Genomic DNA, 21,207 nt, shown 5'->3' on the forward strand with positions numbered 1-21,207 from the left:
TCATTACACTGCTGTTCTGCCTGGGTTTAAATGAGCAAAGAAGCGTTCGTCTGCTTGTTGATAAAGTATATCCTTTGCTATTATAAATATAGGAACTGATGACTCGGTCGTTTCTGAAGATCGACTTAATGAAACTGAACTGACAGATTTAGAAGGTCAACAAGAATCCCCTCCTAAAAATTATCTTTGTGTGGAAGAGGAGAAAATCATGGACCATTCTCACAGTGATGGGTTACATACCATTCACGAGCATGACCTCCATGCTGCTGCACACAACCACCATGACGAGAGTAAGACTGTGCTGAGGAAACATAACCACCAGTGGCACCACAAGCATTCTCACCATTCTCATGGGCCCTGTCATTCTGGGTCCGATCTGAAAGAAACCGGCATAGCTAATATAGCTTGGATGGTAATCATGGGGGATGGCATCCACAACTTCAGTGATGGGCTAGCAATTGGTAAGTGGGCTTGAAACTTGGGTTATCATTTGTTTGATCTTTAAGACCACAGATTCAGTACTAATATTATAAACTGTAATACATAGGATTAAAATTTGAGGTTAACAAATACACTGTTATAGATTACTCTGGTCATTTGATTTGTTTCCAGAGGCTATGTTCATGTTTTTGATCAGCTTATTTGGGGCATAAAGGTATATTTTTACTGGGTTTTGCTTTTAATGTGTAAACAAATGTCTGTAGTATACTACTTTTATAACTCGATTTCAAGGCATAATCACATATGAAAGCTACCTTAACATTCTGTTTTCAAATACATTTATATATCCCTGAATATATAATTTCAGTCCTGGGTTCAGTACTTTTTTATGTCTTTGAAAAGGTGAAGAAAAATTTTACCTGTTAAGCATCCATTGTACCAGATTCAAATTATTAGAGTCTTGGCTAACGTAAACTGATATTACTAGTTTAGGAGAATATTAAATGTGATTAATATATGATTTTCTTTTCCAGACTTCACTCAGAAGTAGGCTTTGGTTTCTTTAAGAAAGGAGAGGCCATATTTTTCAATCTTCAGTAGCTGTCAATGTTAAAAAATAAAGAATTTACTAGAGGGAATCAAATGTATTTATATCTCTGATCTCAGTCCTCAAGACTGTCAGACGGATAATACTTTGTAGTATTTTTGCTCTAGACCCAGAAAAGTTCAGACAAGGATGTAGCCATTTAAGTATCTATAAATATTTATATGAGAGAGAGCGAATACAATCGTACGCTTAAAGGACTTGAAATTTAGCATCAGCCTTCCACTCAGAAGCTGAAATGCTGGAAACCATTACTACTCCCAAGCTTTCAGTGAGCTCTGGAAGGCTAATGTAATGGAAAATTTAATTTCTTAGAGAATATTTCTTTCACTGAGTAGCTCTTTCTCTGGTTATTATATACGTATTATACCTCACTATATGTTCAAAAAGTGTAATGTAAAATAAGTGAGTCACTCATATATTATGAAAATAATTTAGATAGGCAAAAGAGGTTGTACCTATCCTTATTAATGAAAATGGAAAAAGCGGAAGTAAACATCACTTGATTTTCTTTTTACCCCCCACCTCAGGAGCAGCTTTCAGTGCTGGACTGACGGGAGGAATCAGTACCTCTATAGCTGTGTTCTGTCATGAGCTGCCACATGAGTTAGGTAATATACCAGATTTTGTCAAATCTTAAGACTTCTTCAGTTACAAATGCATATAAATTTTGGAGAGGTTAAAACATAAAAATGGCTGATGACAAGTAGAAATGTCATCATTCTTTTATATAATTTGTATTATATGCACCTAAAAATGTATTGTTTTATATGTATGTATGTTTAATTTATGTAAACAGTATTATGTCCTTTCCCATTCTGTTCCTTATATTACTAATCATTATGCTTTTATTTAGTTTATTTTGAGAGAGAGAGAAAGAGAGCATGAGCACATGAGCAGGGGAGGAGCAGGGAGAGAAGGAGAGAAAGAATCCCAAGCAGGCTTCATACTGTCAGCGCAGAACCTGATGTGGGGCTTGATCTCACAAACCATGAGAACATAACCTGAGCCGAGGTCAAGAGTCAGATGCTTAACCAACCGAGCCACCCAGGCGCCCCTCATTATGCTTTTAAACTCCACCCAGGTTATCATGAATTCATTTAATATGTTGCTTTTAGTCAGTACTTAGAGTTGTGCATTTACTGCATTTTACATATTTGTCACCTAGTATTAGATACACTACACCTTTAATTTCCTGCCACCACAGATAATGAGGCATTGAACATCTGTAGACTTAGCGCTTATAGACTCTTACAAGAACATCTTTTGGGATTATACCCAGGAACAGAATTGATGGGTCGTGGGATGTACCTGCCAGAGAAGTGCTGTATTACTAGCCACCATGGCCATCTCTAACCACCAATACCAGAGAGTTCCTGTGTTTCCACATCCCTGCCAAGACTTGACATTAACTAATTTTTGTCAATTTGGTAGATATAAAATGATATTTCTTTGTTGTTTTAGTTGGCACTTACTGATCTACCAATGATTTTTTTTTTAATTTCTCTTCATGTGTTTTGATTTTTGTCTTATTTTTATTTCTATTATTTTTGAGCAACAGAGAGTGTGAGTAGGGGAGGGGCAGAGAGAGAGGGAGACACAGAATTCGAAGCAGGCTCCAGGCTCCCAGCTGTGTCAGCACAGAGCCGGATGCGGGGCTCGAACTCACAGACCGCAAGATCATGACCTGAGCTCATGTCAGATGCCTAACCAACTGAGCCACCCAGGCGCTCCTGATCTTTTCTTCTAAGTTGAAAAACATTAGATGTGCACATGCATTCATTCACAGAAAATATCCAGGGGATGTAGAGATGACATAAATTTGAAAGAAAAAAGTAACTCCCTATTCTGAGTTTCCAAGGAATTTCTTCATATGTTCTTGCTAGTTTAATATTTTTCTTAAATTTATCTGGCTATGAAACATCTATCACTTGACTGTGTTTAATTTTTTTTTATTGGTAGTAGCCTTATTTGCTTACTTTCAGTAGAGTTTATATGTATAATTTGCTTAGAAAATTATTAACTGCTCAAAGCAGGACAGTCTATTAATGCTTACTTGGTGCTGATTCTCTAAGTCTTGATTCCGTACTTACAGTTTTGTTCCTTTGCCAGCCTTGAGCTTGTGTTCTTATATCCTGTTCATCCCCCATTTCCTTTATCCTGACTAAACCATTATTGCCTTCGTTGTCTTTTGCTTGGACAGTTTCCATAGTATTTACACCTAGTTTTGCTCTGTTCTAGTCCCTTTCGTATACTTTATCCCAAAGTGACTTGCTCATGCAATCAGTCTTTCAGTAGTCTCCCTTACGTATAAAGTTAAAAGCTGAGATTCATTAGTCCTGCTTCCATTGGCCTTCATTTCTGCCTTTTCATCCTTACTCACTGTGCTTGCTGTTGCATGTTTTCCACTTCACCCAAACATAATTCACCAAACATATGCTGTGGATGCCTGAGCCTGCTTCTTTCCTTGTACCATCTTCCTACTTGGCTTGTCCTGTCCTGCTGATTGTCTCTCTAGTTAATTATGTTACGAGGCTTTTTTTCTCCAACTTGAGGACTGCCCTCCCGCTGGAGGATTACTGCCCTGTATGTGTTGGATTACTTTTTCGTGTAAACTTTATCACTTAGCTTCACCAGGTCTTTCTTTGGGTGCTTAGTATATATCCATTGTAGATGTCCTATCTCTTAAAGTGTAGGTTCTTTGTATGCAGATACTGTATCTTATGCAGTTTTCTTAACTACTTTCCTGTGTTAGGAAGAGAATAATCTGCCAAATACTTCTTTGCAATTCCATAGCAATACACATCAGGGCTTTCTGTCAGTTTTTATATGTAGGTAACATATAGCCTAATAATTTTAACTTTGCACTCTTCATTTTGAACTTGCTTAGTAGTAGATTTGGATAGTCTGAACACAAAATCCACAATATACTGGGAAGACCTTCAACTTCCCTTCCTACCCTCTTCCTGCTCCCTAAATGGAGTATATCATGCCACTTCATGGTTATTGACAGCAGGGAGTTTGGAGATTAGGGATGATTGCCTTCCTGCCACTTACTCCTTTTTCTCTCTATAGTTTCTCCTTGAAACAATGAAATACAAGGAATGATAGCCACATAAACAAATGCAGGACATATCTTAATAGCTAGGTAAGGCCTTGGCCCTATGCAGAGCTCTTGTGAAAGCTGGATTATAGAACTCTACCTGGGCCAGGACTCCCCATGAGACAATGGACCCCAAATCTCTACCTGTTTTACCCCCACAAACCAGAAGTTGGGATGTTACTGTTGCTATGATGGGAAAACATGAGTTTAAAGTACGTTGAACTTTAAAGGAGTGAGACCTTAAGAAAATGTGCATTTTCCCCCAATGCTCAGTGCTAAATTGACCTAAACTCTATTTTCTAGCTGTCTAGGCTCTAGGGTAGAAAGAGCATAACTCTGGAAGTGATAGAAAATGCTTTGGCCTTTGTATTCATCAAGGTAGGAAGTGGTCTAATGACCATAAACAAAGAAAGTATTTTAAAAAATGATTTTAGAGCCTTTTTTTTGCCTTAAGGTACAATAATGGACACTTTGGTAAAATAGGCCCAGATGAATGTCTTTACTCTGATTTATCTCTCTTATTCATTTGGAGAGGAGGGAATCTGGAGAGAGGCTAGAAACCTCTTCCTCAGAACTCCCAAGCAAGGGAAAGATCACTCCCCTAGAATATATGATAGAAGCATGGCAGGGAGATAGGAGAAACTTCTCCCTGGTTAATAGGTCAGGATATTGGCAAAGCAGCATAATACGTTGTATTCCAGGATAATTTATTTGATCTAAAACCTCTTAGGCCCTAGTTAAGTTTTTGATTATGAATTCTTAAAACTGTTCTGAGATTTTTATACTGAAGTCATACCCTAAATGGGAAAACAATTGTTTAAATTACATTTTAGTGCATTAAAAAGCGACCCTTAGTAATTCCAAGTTTTATTGTTCCTCTTCTGAACGCATTGCAGTTCTCGCATGGTGCGTACCAGATGATGGTTTTGTTTGTGCTTAGGAATGCAATAGGAAAAATCAAACTTTTAAACCTTCGAACAATATACAGCTCAGGGAGGTTCATTCTAAGAGGTATGCAGAAATTGAAACCATCTGAGAAAATAGAAAACCCTTGTCTCTCATAGCATGTTTGCTGTGGGGTGGGTTAACGGATGAAGTCACCTGAATTATTCCTACCCTTTCTTTTGTTTTTTGCCAAACTTGTTTTAGCTATATTTAAGTAAGTAGAAATATTACTTTGTTGTATTCTCTCTACTTTTTTCCTACTAGTTCAAAATAACTGTATAAGCATTTGAAAAATAATTTATATGAAAACTTGTATAAGAACATATAAAGAGGAAATGAGATTGGGATAATCTAGAAGAGCAGATAATCCAAACTCTCTTCTTGATATTAAGTAGTGTGTTCTAACTCCAAAAAAAAGTGACATTTTGATAAATAAATGTAGCCTTATTATTAAGACTCAGCTCAGAGAGGCTATGGTGCCATCCCATTTTTCCCCTTTACTCTCATGCGTATTTAAGGGGTAAGTAGAATTTCAAAATAAATTTTCATAATGTGCTAGATTGTTCAGGGAAAACTGAACATTTACTATATAGATGTATACGTGTGTATACATGCATTATTTAAGGCAAAATTAAAGAACTTTGAAATATGTATTTGTTTAAAAAAATCTCAGTGGTTGATATTAATATAATTACAGCATTGGATCACATTAACAGCTTTGGCAGGCACACCTCATTCGTTGTGTTAATGACACCCTTTGTCAGCAGAAAGGAAGGGATATTGATTTATCAAAAGATGAGTAGATTTGCTTGTTTGGTGTAAATCCCAACTGTATTCCTTTGATCTATTTTTCAAATATTTATCAAGGTTCTTACTGAGAAGGGAGGTGGGTGGAGAAAAAGGGAGAAAAATATGCAGATAACCTCTGAAATTTGTAACTAAGATAAGTCTAGGACAAAGATAGATTTTATTTTATTTTATTCATTTTTTTAAAAAAATTTTTAATGCTTATTTCTGAGACAGAGAGAGACAGAGCATAAGTGGGGGAGGGGCAGAAAGAGAGAGGGGGACAAAGAATCCAAAGCAGGCTCCAGGCTCTGAGCTGTCAGCACAGAGCCCGACGCGGGGCTCGAACTCACAGACTGCGAGATCATGACCTGAGCCGAAGCCGGACGCTTAACCGACTGAGCCACCCAGGTGCCCCTAGATTTTAATTTTTTTTTTTTAATTTTTTTTTTTAATGTTTATTTATTTTTTTGAGACAGAGAGAGACAGAGCATGAACAGGGGAGGAGCAGAGAGAGAGGGAGACACAGAATCCGAAACAGGCTCCAGGCTCTGAGCTGTCAGCACAGAGCCCGATGTGGGGCTCGAACTCATGGACCGTGAGATCATGACCTGAGCCGAAGTCGGACGCTTAACCGACTAAGCCACCCAGGTGCCCCTAGATTTTAAATGAAATAATTCGTCTTGGTACAAGGTCATTATACAAAGATAATTTATACTGCAGTATACTAGCAATGAACAATTAGAAATTGAAATTTTTTTAAAGTGCTATTTATAACACCAAAAAACCTGAAACTCTTTGGTTAAATCTAACAAAATATACACAGAATCTGTATGCTGAAAACTACAAATCACCACAAAAGAGATCAAAGGAGACTTGAGTGTGAACAGTGTATACCAGGTTTATGGACCAGAAGACTCAGTATCTTTAAGATGCTAATTTTCCCTATAGTTTAAGTGCATTCCCAGTCAAAATACCAGCAGGCTTTTTCAAATGAGCTTTTTCAAAATTTAATATGGAAACCGAAAGGAACTTGGATAACCAGAAGAATTTTGAAAAAGGACAACAAAATTGACTTTAAGACTTGCTATAAAGCCACAGTAATTGCAACAATTTATATTGGTGAGAAAATAGACACATAAATCAGTGGAACAAAGTAGAGTTCTCTGATATATGGCAACTTATTTTCAACAAAGGAAATTCCATGTAGAAAGGAAGTTTTTTCAACAAATGTTGCTGTAGTAATTGAATATCTAGTTTCAAAAACCCAAAGAAACCAAAAAAGTTCACACTGTAGACACAAAGTAACTGAAAAAAGATAATTGATTTAAATAAAAATTTTAAAATACAGGTTTCCCCTGCTATCCAAAAGTAGTGTTCCAGTGAAACTTTTTGTAAGCTGAAAGGGCTTAAAGCTAAGAAACAGTTACTATTTATATGAAGAAGTTTTTGAGCTTCCCAATACCTTAGGATACATCTTGCCAATGGAAGCACAAAATAGAGACAAAGCACAGATACTCACACACTTCAGAGCTATGGTGGCCTGACACTGAGCATGGTTCCTGGGGAAGGAGCTTGGTGGGGCTACTCTGGCTGCTCAGGGTGCAGGCTGCCTCTACAGCAGCTCATGCAAAACAAAGGCTGTTTTTGGTTTTTGCCTTTTTTCATAAAAGGGAAAAATCCTCTGCAGATTTTTTTTGGTTAGGGAAAACCGGTACTAATGTAGGTCTTTAATAAAAGTGAAGTGGCTGTAATACGAACTTTTGAAAAGTGGGGGTTACCTGTATAAGACTTTCAGAAGAAAACCTAGGAGAAAATCTTTGTGTTCTTGGATTAGGCAAACTATTTTTAGATAAAACATCAAAAGCATGATCCATTAAGGAAAAAGTAATAAAATGGACTTCATAAAAATTAAAAACTCTACACAAATAGCCTTTATTAAAAAAGAATGAAAAGGACTGTGAATAAATATTTGGAAAATACATACCTGACAAGAGACTTTTAGGATATTTAAAGACCTCTCAACTCAATAATAGGAAAAACAACAAAGTGGGCAAAAGATTTGAACAGGCATTTCACTAAAGCAATTCTGCAGATGAAAACACATGGGATTACAGGTGCTGGATTTGTCATTATAAAAGGGCTATAAAGGATGTGGAACAACTCTCAGAAATTGCTGGTAGGAATGCAGCTTTTTAGAAGGCTAGAAAAAAAAGACACTCGTTAAATGGCCCAGAAATCCCACTCATAGGTATTTACTCGAGAAATGAAAACTTATGTTGACAGAAAAACCTGTTTATGTGTACAGTGGCTTTATTCATAGTTGCCCCAAACTGGAAACAACCCATAGGTCCTTCAGCTGTTAACTTGCTTCATCTATGGAGTATTTAGTGTAGTAATACCAGTGACTTCCTGGGGTGCTTGGATGGCTCAGTCATTTGAGTGTCCGACTTCGGCTCAGGTCATGATCTCACGGTTTGTGAGTTCTAGCCCCACGTCAGGCTCTGTGCTGACAGCTCAGAGCCTGGATGGAGCCTGCTTCGGATTCTGTGTCTCCCTGTCTCTCTGCCCCTCCCCAGCTCTCTCTCACACTCACACACACAAACACACACACACACACACACACACACACACACACTCTCTCTCTCTCTCTCTCTCTCTCTCTCTCTCTCAAAAATAAACAAACATTAAAAAAATGACTTTCTGATATAAACTGTAACATGAATGAATCTTATACATGTTATGCTAAGAGGAAAAAATACCTAGATTCAAAAGACTACATACTTTATGGTTTCAATTTATATGATGTCCTGGACAAGGTAAAACTATAGGCATTGGTTGCTGAGGAATGAGGGAACTGAGGAAGTTTGCAGGGAAGGGCGGAGGGCGGATAATGAAGTAGTTCCAGAGTTTGATGGTGGTTATGGGTCCATGGTATGTACTTTTGTCAAAACTCATAGAATTCTACATCCAAAAGAGAATGCTGTAAAAAAAGAATTATACCTTAAAATTTTAATTTAAAAAAGTTTTAACTAAAAATTTCATCTTGAATCCTGATTAGCTAATTCACGCTGTTTGGTTGCTATTCAAGGATGAAATAAATCCTTTTGCCATCCAGTAATATCTGGGGAGGCATCAAGGTCGACATAGTTTGTACCTATGACACAATGTTCTTTGAGTATTAGTGTTTCTTTTAAAACCCTTTTTAATTATTTTTTTAAGTTTACTTATTTTGAGAAAGAGCACAAGTGGGATAGGGGCAGACGCAGAGGGAGAGGGAGAGAGAGAATCCCAAGCAGGCTCCATGCTGTCAGCACAGAGCCTGATGTGGGTTTCAAACCCATGAACCGTGAGATCATAACCTGAGTTGAAACCAAGAGTCAGACACACCACTGACTGAGCCAGTCATGTGCCCGTGCCCTTTTTTGAAATTATAAAAGGAAACACTTTATTTTATAACCTAAAGACACTTCTCATTTTGTATTACCTAACCCCCTGCTAAATTAAATTGCCCTCTGAGCATGGTTAGTGAGTGAATTAGTGAAAATCTGGTGGGGAAACTTATAGAGGAAGAAGTTAGGAAGCTCTTTGCTTAAGGAAGCTGAGAAAAAAATTAAAAGTCTAGGGTAGAGTAGAGATAAAGCTGCTTTTGAATCCAGGACTTACCAGGAAAATTAAGGATTTAGGATCAGAGGGGAGAAAAAATGCAAGGAGAGTAGTAGTAGATGGAAACTAGAGAATGGCAGTTTAAAAGCTATTGGTAGATAATCTTGCACTAATTTGTTAACTTCTTCCTATTTGTTATAAATTAGAACCTTATAACCATAAGAGTTAAAAAGGAGAACAGATCATGTATTTTTAATCATGTAAGGTTAAGACCCACCCCCCCCCTTTTTTAAGTTTGTTTCTCTACATATGAATGTAATTTCTATGCCAAACATGAGGCTCAAACCCATGACCAAAAATCTCATGCTCTTCTGACTGAGCCAGTGGGTACCCCTGAAATTGCTTCTTAAGGGAAGGAAATGCTCCAGTATCTATATAATACCTTGGATTGCTGAGTGTTCAGTGATAAATTAGATGTTTGTATATTTAGTAAAACAAAGAAGCTTGTTATAGTTTGTCAGAAATTACTGACTTTTACCCTTTAGCTTTAAGGCTATCATATCTAGCAGTATTTATTCTTCTAGTAATATCTCTGAGCAATATTTGTTTTTTTCTAGCAGTCCAACTCTAGACATACAGGTGTGAGTCTCTTTATTCATTTTACATTTTTAGAATTTTTAGAATTAAGATTTAATTTTTTTCCTGGAAAAAATAAATCTAAACAGCATACAATGTACTTACAGTCTGTTACCTCTGTTTGTTCTTAGGCCATTTTTCTTTCGAAAAGGGGCAGAGATAAGAGCAGAGGGCTTTAATTGTTGCTCACGGAAAGAGTAGTGACCAGGTTCTTTCTTTCTACATTTTTGATTTTTTTTTAATGTTTATTTTTGAGAGGGGCGTGGCACACAGGATCCCAAACAGGCTCTCTATTGACAGCAGAGAGCCCAGTGTGGGGCTCGAACTCATGAACTGTGAGATCCTGAGCTGAAGTCAGATGCTTAACCGACTGAGCCCACCCAGATGCCATTCTAGGTTTTTTATTTTTTTTAAAAACTGTTAAATGTTTTTTTTTAGATTTTGTTTTGAAAGAGAGAAAAAGAGTAGTGGGTGAGCAGGGAGGGACAGAAGGAGAGGGAGAGAGAGAATCCTAAGAAGGCTTCACCATGGAGCCCTATTTGGGACTCGGTCCCATGACTGTGAGATCATGACCTAAGCCAAAATCAAGAGTGGGATGCTTACCCAATTGAGCCACCCAAAATTTAACATTTCACATTCTACAGAAAATTGACCTTTGCTTTTTGATAAGCAGTTCTTTGAGTGTTCACGTGTCTGTAGACTTCTAACAATTCCATCATCCCAACAGTTCCCTTCTTGCAGTCCCATTGTAGTCCCACCCCTTTCCCACCCCTGTTTCTGGCGACCTTGGAATGTTCTTCACTGTAGTTTTATCTTTTTGAGATATCATATAAATAGAATCGTATATAACCTTTCAGACTGGCTCTGAGCATCGTGCCTGTGAGATTCACCCAAGTTTTGCCTGTATTAGGTTCAATTAAGTAAAAAATAAATATAATAAAATCTGTTATTAAAGGTGTATTTTTATATCAATTTTTTATTTTGTTTCCTGCTTTTTCCCCTTAAATGTGTGTGTAAAATCCTGTGATTGTAAAACTCTCACATTGTGTCTTTACTGCAGGTGATTTTGCAGTTCTTCTTAAAGCTGGCATGACTGTAAGGCAAGCAATTGTATACAACCTCCTCTCTGCCATGATGGCTTACATAGGCATGCTTATAGGCACAGCTGTGGGTCAGTATGCCAATAACATCACACTTTGGATCTTCGCAATCACTGCAGGCATGTTCCTTTATGTCGCCTTGGTGGATATGGTAAGATACTTTATAGTTTTGTGATTATTACCAAATCTGTAAGTAGAATGCACCTTCCAGAAATGGAAGAAACCTTTGGATGTAGTTTAAAAGAATATTTTTAAAAATGGAACCCATTTTAAAACATGTGAAATCCTAAATAGTCTATTAGGGAAAGATAATTAAATAGGAGGGTTTCCTCTTTGAAAATCAGTTGAGATGCTGAAAATTTTTGACCAAATGATATTACTATTCAAAGTAATCATCAGTAATATTTAGAGATAATTGTTATACTATTAAAATTTGTAATACTGTGGTGTGGTTTGTTAATAAAATAATTCTTTGAGCTTGTTTTATGGCAAACAAGAAATACTTCTTAGGGAAGCCAATCTTCTGCAGAAAATGGTATATTTTCCTAGGGATTTGTGTAATTTTCATTTTTTCTAACTTTAAAGTTAGTAAATCTAAACACTAGCAAATAGTTTTAATTTTACCTTTATATCTTAAATATGTTAGGCAGTGTATTTGCAGAACTAGCAGTTTAATTACTTTTTTTTTTTAAGTTTATTTATTTATTTTGAGAGGGAGAGAGAATCCCAATCAGGGTCTGCACTGTCAGCGCATAGCCCAAAGTGGGGCTCGATCTCACGAACCGTTAGATCATGGCCTGAGCCAAGATCAAGAGTAGGACGTTTAACAAACTGAACCACCCAGGTGCCCCTACTTTTTGTTTTCAAACATTATGTTCACTTTTCTTCCTGGTAGGATCTAGTAGATGGTCTCTTTCAAAATCATATAACCTGAATTTTTAATGATAGAATTAATGCCTATTTATAATAGAAAATTTAGAAAGTATCAACAAAAGAAAAGAAAAACTGTTTACAAGGTGCCTGGGTGGCTCAGTCGGTTAAGCATCCAACTTCAGCTCAGGTTATGATCTCATGGTTCACAAGTTTGAGCCCCCTGTTGGGCCCTGTGCTGACAGCTCAGAGCCTGGAGCCTGCTTCTGATTCTGTGTCTCCCTCTCTCTCTGCCCCTCCCCCGCTTGTGCATGCACACGCGTGCGCTCTCTCTCTCTCTCTCTCTCTCTCAAAAATAAAAACATTAAAAAAATGTTGACGCTCTGTACCTACAGTTCACCACTTCCCTATCTTTTCATAGACTCTAACACCTCATTTCTTGTCCCCATGCTCAGCTGATTACCTTATTTCCTGTTTCATGGAGAACCCTGAAGCCATTGAGACAACCTGCCACAGGTTCCCATCACCATTTTTACTCATCTGCCTGTATCCGTTCGTTTACTCCCTTTCCTATTACACCGGAGGAATCTCTGTGTTCCTCAAAGAGGTCAGCTTCTTAAAACCACTCCCTAGAACTTGTCCTCTTTTCACTAACTTCCTGAAATTCTCCCAAATTCTCTCTCGTGTTGGTCATTTTCCCCTCTCTGCTGGATCATTCCTACAAGCACGTAAACCTCGTGTACTCCTCACTTCAAAAGATAGGAGAGAGGACTTTCTTAACTCTAGTTTCTATTTTAGTCCTCAACCACCATTTTCTTCCCTTACAGAGCAAATTACACTTTCTTATTTTTTAATTCTCGTCTCTCTTGAGTTTGGCCATATCAGGTATTCTCCCTGACTGCTGTGCCAGATTGTTATGTCCAGTCGACCACGATGTTGCTGAGTCCAGTGGTCATTCACCCCATCCCATCTCTGTTCAACAGTATTTTGCAGTTGCTCATTGTCTTCTCTTCGAAATGCTTTCCTGCCATCACCATCTCCTGGCTTACCACCTTCCAGGCCTTTCTTTCTCAATTTGTTTTCTGATTCTCTTCTCCCTTACCTGTAACTGTGGGTGAAAGCCCTCTAGGTAATTCCATTTAGTCTCACGGCTTTAAATTTTTATTGACTGGTAATTCCTATGTTTACATCTTTAGCAGACTTTTTCCTTAACTCAGTTAATCTATCTACCTGCTTCCCTGACTCTCTGAACAGAAGTACAAGCTGATCATGTTTAGATCGCAGCTCTTGAGATCTGCCAGCCTTAACTTCTTGAACCAGCAACTCCTGTAGGGATTCTCTGTCATACATGATGAGTCCATTCTTCTGGTTGCTCAGATCAAAACCCTGACTATCATTCTTTGACTCAAGTCTCTCTGTCCACCCTACCTCTGGCTCGTCTTGGGAGGGCTCCACCCCCTAACCACCTCTGCGGCCACCATGCTCCTTCAAGCCACCACCATCTTCTTCTCTTTAACTTTCTCCCTGCTTTTGCCCTGCTGTTGCCCTGTCCACGACATTCTGGGTCAACAGTCATGTCACTTGTGTGCTTCAAACTCTTCGGTGGCTCCTGTGCATTTCCTCTCCCTCTCCCTCTCTTAATTTCTTGAACTTTACCTCATCTTCTCCTTTTCCCCAGGAGGCACACTCTGCTGCAGGGGCCTGGCTCTTGCTGATCGCTCTATGTGGAATATTTTGCCTGTGGACATTCTTCGGGCTAGCTTTCTCCCTCCTTGTGAGGCATCCCATCTAAAATTTCAACCGCTACCCCAACATTTTACACATTCTGTCCCTACGTTTTTTCTCCTTTGGACTTAGATCTTGATCTATAAATAATACACTAAACATTTTACTTATTTATTGAGTTCCTTATGGGCCCCACATGGATACCCATTCTGAGTTGGCAAGCATTTTTGGTAGTATTTCGTTTACTGCTAGAAAAGTAGTTCACAATTAGTTGAATGAAAAACGAGCTAATTCTTATACTAGGAACTTAAAGATATATTAAAAAAAAAAAAAAATGAGAATCTTTCCAGGAAGGATTTAGAGTCTAAGGAAGGAGAAAACTAGCCATTAATTAGAATTCTTTTAATAATGGGTTACAATAGAGTAGTGTACCATCTTTGTAAAACTATGTTGGCTAAAAAATTGGGAAATAAAATTAGGGAAGTTTCTCTGGAATGGGAGATCTGAGCTGAGTCTTAAAAACTGTTGAACAGTTTATTAGAAGCAAGAGAAAGGGTCATATGAGAAAGCAGAATAATGAATAGCATCGTTCCTTTGACTAGTGAGTCTCCTCCTGGGACTATATTTTAGAGAAAATAACCCATCATGACTATTGCTACTACAACAAGCAAGCAAACAAAAAACTGTATTAAAGTGTTTTTTGCAGTAGCATTTACAATGTTACAGTTACATTGAAAATACCCTAAGTGTCCAAGAGGGAAAACTATCCACATACATTTTAGGATTTTAATAACACTGTAATTATTTTTTTCCTAATGTTAAATGGAAAAAGATGGATTAAAAAATTACATCCATAGTCATCAGATGTTGGCCAGATCACGACAGTCCTACAACACACAGTGCTATAAAAGAGAATTTAGTGTAAATTTTATAAATTTTTAATTATAAATTTTGAGGAGCCGTTACAGAGTTAAGCAACAATGACATCACATTTTTGTTTTAGAAAGACCACTTTGACTATAGGGAGGAAGTTTGTATTCATTTACAATCATTCGGTATGATAGCAACAGTACCAGAAGTTTTGGTTTGAGGTACCTTTAGGGTATCCAGGTATAAGCGCCCATCTGGTTTTAAGGGCCTTTGGATAGCAGCTGTTTATCAACCAGTTTGGAAGCGCTGTTGTAGGGCCATACCAGGAGATACTGGCTGGCTTTTGCTGTGCTTATGATCAACAGACACGGGTGTGGGTATTCAGGATTGAATTGAATGTGGGGAAGGCATAGTGCCTCTTCGGGCTGGTATGTGTACCTATCTGGAGGGGGTGTTTCTGAGAAAAGTCCTGTATATTACGTATGCTTAAATGTTAAGCCAGAATTAAAAGTTTTTGTCTTAATAAAAACTTGAGGAAAGGAGAAAAGATATAATAAAAAATAGTCTTTTTACTAGAACGATGAGTTTGGAAATCGCCTGGTTTAGTCTGAATCTAGAGTATGGCAAATATTCGGTAAAGGGACAGATAGTAAATATTTAGGCTTTGTAGACCATACAGTCTCAGTCACAGTTCATCAGCTCTTCTGTTTGTAGTAGTTTCTGTCACAATTACTCTGCTCTGCTGGAAAAGAACAGTAGCCTCCACACTGCTGCCATAGACTTGGGAACAAAATAGATGATCAGCATGAAGTCATTCTTAAATAGGATCCTCAGGAGACTGTTAAATATACTGTAGCAGTGTCGGATACGGTAGTTGGATTAATTGTACTCATTATTTAATAATGAATAATGGTGTTTCTTCCTAGACAGGCATTATGTTCTTAATACTACATTTCTCCTTGGGGCGCCTGGGCGGTTCAGTCGGTTGGGCGTCCGACTTCGGCTCAGGTCATGATCTCATTGTTGGTGAGTTCAGGCCGCATACCGGGCTCTATGCTGACAGCTCGAAGCCTGGAGCTTGCTTCAGATTCTGTGTCTCCGTCTCTCTCTGGCCCTTCCCTACTCACACGCATATTCTCTCTCTCTCTCTCTCTCTCTCTCTCTCTCAAAAATAAATAAACATTAAAAAGAAAAAATACTACATTTCTCCTCCCTAAACCCAAAGCACCAAGGTATTGTTTGGAGTAAAGCTTAGTGTCTAAGAGAGTAGCATCTCATTATCATCTGACGATACTCATTGCAAACTTGAAAAACAATGCACAGAAAACAAAGAGTGGAAGTAAAAAGTAGAAGGAGCTATTCTCACACAATTTTGACTAGGTGTGGGAGGAAAGACTATGCTTATAATAATGTACATCTCTTTAACAAATCATATTTACTTAAATAAAAACTTAAGATTTATGCTTCGAACTATGGATTATTCTTAAATGTAATGGTATATGCTTATGCTTTAGAAGTCAAGACTATAAACTTCAGTGAGCTGTGCCTTTAAAAGTATTGGAAACTTTCAGGTTTTTTAAATTTTGTCCTAGAGTATACTCTGAAGGCAGCATGCATAACTTGGGGAGCGGTTCTGCTGGATAGGTTTGATAGACTATTTTCTCTATTATGGGAAGGAAAATAGTGGCCAAAGGGCATAGAGATGCCAGTTAGGTATCATCTGTAAATGTCTGTCCTTGCTGTCAGCAGTTGAATATGAGAATTTTAAAGGAAAGGGTGAAGAAATGAAACAGTTTTGAATTAGATGTCCCCCCAAAGAATATTACGTTCTCAGTGAGTTTAAGCTCAGCAAATGTGGGAAATGTGGTGTTCTTTTGGAGAATTTTATTGGCAATAATAAGTTGTCTTATACTTCAGCATAAAGTAAATGCCAGAAGTGACAAGGTCGGTGGATGGTGACTTTAAAAAATGACCAATGCGTATATTATGGGCATTCGTTTGGGATTTAGGAGGGAACAGATTTTGTATTTACTTACTACACAGCTAGAGCATGAACTTTGTCAGTGCTTGAGTGAAATCTGTGTTACGGATAGCATTATGTTGAATAGAATGATTTATTTGTAGTTGTGCTTTATCCATTAGTTTAAACTAGAAGAATGTTTTAAAAAGTTGAGAATATTATTACAAAATTGCTTGTAAGTATCTGTTTTGTTTTGTTTTCGTTTTTTCCAGCTTCCAGAAATGTTGCATGGTGATGGTGACAATGAAGAACATGGCTTTTGTCCAGTGGGGCAATTCATTCTTCAGAATTTAGGATTGCTGTTTGGATTTGCCATCATGCTGGTGATAGCCCTCTATGAAGATAAAATTGTGTTTGACCTCCAGTTTTAACCATTCCCAGTCACCATTGTGGATTACAAGAATGTTCCCATGCAGCTGTGCAGCTGTTCCTAGTGCTGTGCGCACATTTTGCTCAAAGAAAAGTCAGTGGCTTGCACTACTTACAAGTTCCATAGATCTGAGCCTAACCACAAAAGACTGGTTGGTGCTCAGTACTGCTTTTCCCTGTGTGAAGGGGTCTTTTAAAAATACAAAGCTTGTGATAAAGAAAGGAGAAAATGGGACTCCATGAACCAATGTTGATATAGGTTTAAGACTTTTAAAAGAATAATCATATAAAACACTAAAGTAGTCTCTTTGGTAGTAGAAACTTCTGTGGCTATGCAGAAATAGAAATTGAACCAAAAAAATCATTTAAACTTTAAAAATATTTTAAATGGACTTCGGGCAGACTTTTCTTTGTGCTAAAAATGAATTGTAGCATCCTTTAATTCAGTTACATATATACATAAGGTAATGGGGATCAACTTGATACAGTTTTGAAACTGCATTAGGTAGGCTATAGGAACTAGAGGAAGGCTCAGGCTGCATTAGAGTATGAATTTAGCATTGGGAAAAGCCCTTATTCTTGAATCTAGAGTTACTATTTTTGTATATATTGGCATAGTGTTTAAACTTGCAGCCTAAACTACTGAAATCTGTGATTGTATGTTTGTGTGAGCTTCAGTTTAACGAAAGATTCATAATGGTTCTTCGTATTAATATTATACTTGGTGTTTGGGTGTTTTTTCTTTCAAACTTTAATTTTGTTTTTCTTTTGGGATTTTTGGTGGGGGTAGGGAGTTGGAGCATGTGGTAAAATGTTTTTTTCATTCAAAGTGTAACCCTCTAGGAAATATCAGAACAAAGAACAACCCAAACATGATCTAAATACTCAGTTCTCCTACTTTAACAGTACTAACTAGTTATTTGGGAACTTTAAGTTCTAAATGTATGCATTGCTTTACCAGCTTGGCTTTGGAACCTAGAGCACATGCTGTGACTGGCAGTGAGGTAAGGCAGAAAATCCACGTTTACCATGTCCTAATCTGTATGTCCATTAAAATGGTCATGAGGATAATCTCCATCGATACCATAGCTAGCGTGGTACCCGAGTGACTTGGGAGATACACTTAAATAACTCCGCTGAAATCACTTAATCATTTTGTGCCAAGATATGCTGTTGGTGCCTGATAGGGGTTGGTCTCTTTTATAGATGCCCTGTTCTACCATAATTGAGTGATTTGTGAGAAGTGCGAGCCGTGTTTATCCTGAATTTTGACCCAGTAATTTGTAGTACTAGTCACATTGCATGTAGCTTTCTGTTGACGTCTTGTGCCACACGGCCTTCATTCATGCCAGGTAAACTGTATTTGAACTATGTGCAGGCAGCTTGGTTTTAATCTGCTTGGCTACCAGTGCGGCTGCTTTAAAAATCTTACTGTTCAAATATTTAAGAGCCAAACTCTTTCCATTCCATTTGCCATGTTTTCATTTCCTCCTCCTTTTCCTCAGCCCCTTTCCTCTTACTTCATGAACTTTAAACAAAAAAATAAAACTTCGAGAGCAGCACATGTTTCCAGGTATTAAGAGTATTGCCAGTGTTTCTTCTTTATGCTGTGAGCGAGGAAGCTTAGGTGTTATTTCCTTAATTTGTGCCTGAATTTGAAAAATTATTTCTGGCTTTTCTCACGGCCTCCTGTAATAAATAGGTTTTTGTTTTTGTTGTTTTTTTTTTAACATAGAGTATCTTCAGCATTGGGCACTGAATTAGGACAGCCTTCATCTCATTGCTTGGCCCTTCAAGCAACCTAGTAAAAGGTGCTGTTATTTTATTTAGTACTGCCAACTTCGAGATTTAAAATATCTTGCTTTCTGAACCAAGCTATATAATTCATTTTTGCATTTTTATACCCAAGGAAGATTCTGCATTCCGGCATTAAATCTGCTTAATTTTAAAACTTTTATGAAAAGCAACGGTTGGAATATACTCCCTGTCTTAAAGATCTGGTTGAAAACAAACAGGTTCTGCTGAAGTATATAAAGTTTTATATTCTCTCAAAAATGGTTTTACATTATCTTCATTTGCTAGATTTTTAAAAACCTGTTAAGAGGGCTGTAACAGTTGCTGCTAGTATTTTGTTAGGGTTCCACCAGTATTTAGTTTTCCTGTCATTCTGATGTATAGTTTCAAGTCTGACCAGACAATCTGAATTCCACTACATTTCTGTTCGGCTCCAACATTCCATTGAGCTTGACCAGTCTAATTTAACATGTGTTTGTTGGAGGTTGTTAATGTTACTTGTACAATGCTGTCACTGTGTGACATCCATATGAATTTTGGTGTATATCACATTGCATTCAATCAGCTGTGATTATGCGTAGAAATACAATAGTAACTAGATGCAGTGTGAATTTTTTCCATTAACAGTAAGTCAGTGGCTTAAATATGATTATGGTCCTGCAAGGTGATACTTGCTAAAATATCTAAACCTTTTTTTGTTGTTGTAACTGAATCATTTTTAAAAAAAAATTTATAAAGCTGGAAATGATCAAATGCTGTTTTTTTCATTGTCAACAGTGGTGTGTCATTTTATGTATGTTCCTAATGCTTATGGAACTCTCCCAAAATAAAGTTATTCAAAAAGAGCAAATATACCAGTGTGTTTTCTTTAGTCTTATTTCAGAACATTTCTTTACACTGAAGCATGAGTCATTTTAAATATAAGCGGCATTTGCACATAAATTTCTAATTTATACAGCTTTAGTGAAATAGACTTAAACCAAACTGCTTTATTTTCTATTCCACCATCCAACAAGAAGTTGGAACACAGAAATGGTATCTTCTGATTACGAATTAAGTTGACATAATAATGCTACACCCCGTCCAATCCAGTGCTCCATGGGTTGATCCGAGGGAAGAGTCATGGCAATCACAAAATTCGTAGAATGTCCAGTGGTGGATAATGTTCCTCTCCGCTCACTTGTCTTATACAATGGAGCAACATAACTCGGTCGTTCTGGTATGTCTACCCTCTTGCAGGGCTTTAGCCACATCTGGAAGAAAATGCATAAAACTTGACGTCAACAGTGTTGATATTTACATTTGAACCTAATAGCAGGGTATTGTTAAGTTAGTTCTATATCTGCAAATTTCTATGGCCCAAATAGATCTTTTGTTAGCAGTGCTTCCATTCTCAAGGTATTTAATTTGCAGTTGTTTTAGCATTTTTTATAACTGAAGTATAATTAACAGTGTTGTATTAGTTTCAGGTATACAACATAATGATTTGACAATTCTGTACCATCACTCAGTGCTCACCAAGTAAGTATACTTCCCCCAATGTCACTGACTGACTGTATTCACCATATGGGTGTGTTTTCACATATCGGGGTGTTTTCATCTCCACATTTATAACTGGAAGTTTGTACCTCTTATTCCTCTTTATTTCACCCACATCCCCCCTGCCAACACACCTCTCCTCTAGCAACCACCAACTTGCTCTCTGTATTTAAGAGTCTGGTCGTTTTTTTTTTTTGTTTTTTCTTTTCTTTGTCTGTCTTGGTTTCTTTGTTCATTTGTTTAAGATTCCACATGAGTGAAATCATGGTATTTGTCTTTCCCTGATATACCCTCTAGGTCCATTCATGTTGCTGTAAATGGCAAGGTCTCATTCTTTTTTATGGCTGAATAATATTCTATTCTGTATGTTATGTATATATAATACACATGTACACATATACACACACACACATATATAATATATGAGGAACCTCCATACTGTTTTCCATAATGGCTGCACCAGTCTGCATTCCTACCAACAGTGTACGAGGGTTCCTTTTCTTCCACATCTTCACTAACACCTGTTTCTTTTTGATTCTGCCAATTCTGACAGGTATCAAGTGATCCCTCATTGTGGTTTCATTTGCATTTCCCTGATGATTAGTGACGTAGAGCGTCTTTTCATATGTTTGTTTACCACCTGTAGGTTCTCTTTGGAAAACTATTCAGGTCCTCTGCCCATTTCTTAATTGTTTTTTGTTTTTTTTTTTTAGTCGAGTTATAGAAGTTCTTTATATATTTTAGATATTGACCCTTTACTGGATGTAATCATTTGCAAATATCTTCCCCTATTCAGTAG

At 37.4% G+C, this 21,207-nt stretch overlaps 2 protein-coding genes across 7 annotated transcripts in view; one reads left to right on the forward strand and one right to left on the reverse strand.

The window, feature by feature from the left end:
• The window catches only part of SLC39A10 (solute carrier family 39 member 10), a 145,143-nt gene extending 125,432 nt beyond the window's left edge, over positions 1–19,711 (forward strand). For all 4 annotated transcript variants that reach the window (XM_042994957.1, XM_007094705.3, XM_042994958.1 and 1 more), the window contains 4 exons: positions 93–461; positions 1,576–1,656; positions 11,182–11,372; positions 16,919–19,711. In XM_042994957.1, coding sequence (XP_042850891.1) covers positions 93–461; positions 1,576–1,656; positions 11,182–11,372; positions 16,919–17,077 — 800 coding nt within the window. In that variant the 3' untranslated portion in view covers positions 17,078–19,711. The remainder of the gene's footprint in view (positions 1–92; positions 462–1,575; positions 1,657–11,181; positions 11,373–16,918) is intronic.
• Positions 19,712–19,754: 43 nt separating this feature from the next.
• Positions 19,755–21,207, reverse strand: part of DNAH7 (dynein axonemal heavy chain 7) — a 264,436-nt gene continuing 262,983 nt past the window's right edge. For 2 of the 3 annotated variants that reach the window (XM_042994954.1, XM_042994955.1), the window contains one exon: positions 19,755–20,122. In XM_042994954.1, the coding sequence (XP_042850888.1) occupies positions 19,916–20,122 (207 nt within the window). In that variant the 3' untranslated portion in view covers positions 19,755–19,915. The remainder of the gene's footprint in view (positions 20,123–21,207) is intronic. The other variant, XM_042994953.1, reaches the window with a different exon arrangement.

This window comes from Panthera tigris, chromosome C1, assembly GCF_018350195.1.
Source record: "Panthera tigris isolate Pti1 chromosome C1, P.tigris_Pti1_mat1.1, whole genome shotgun sequence".
Lineage (NCBI taxonomy): Eukaryota > Metazoa > Chordata > Mammalia > Carnivora > Felidae > Panthera > Panthera tigris.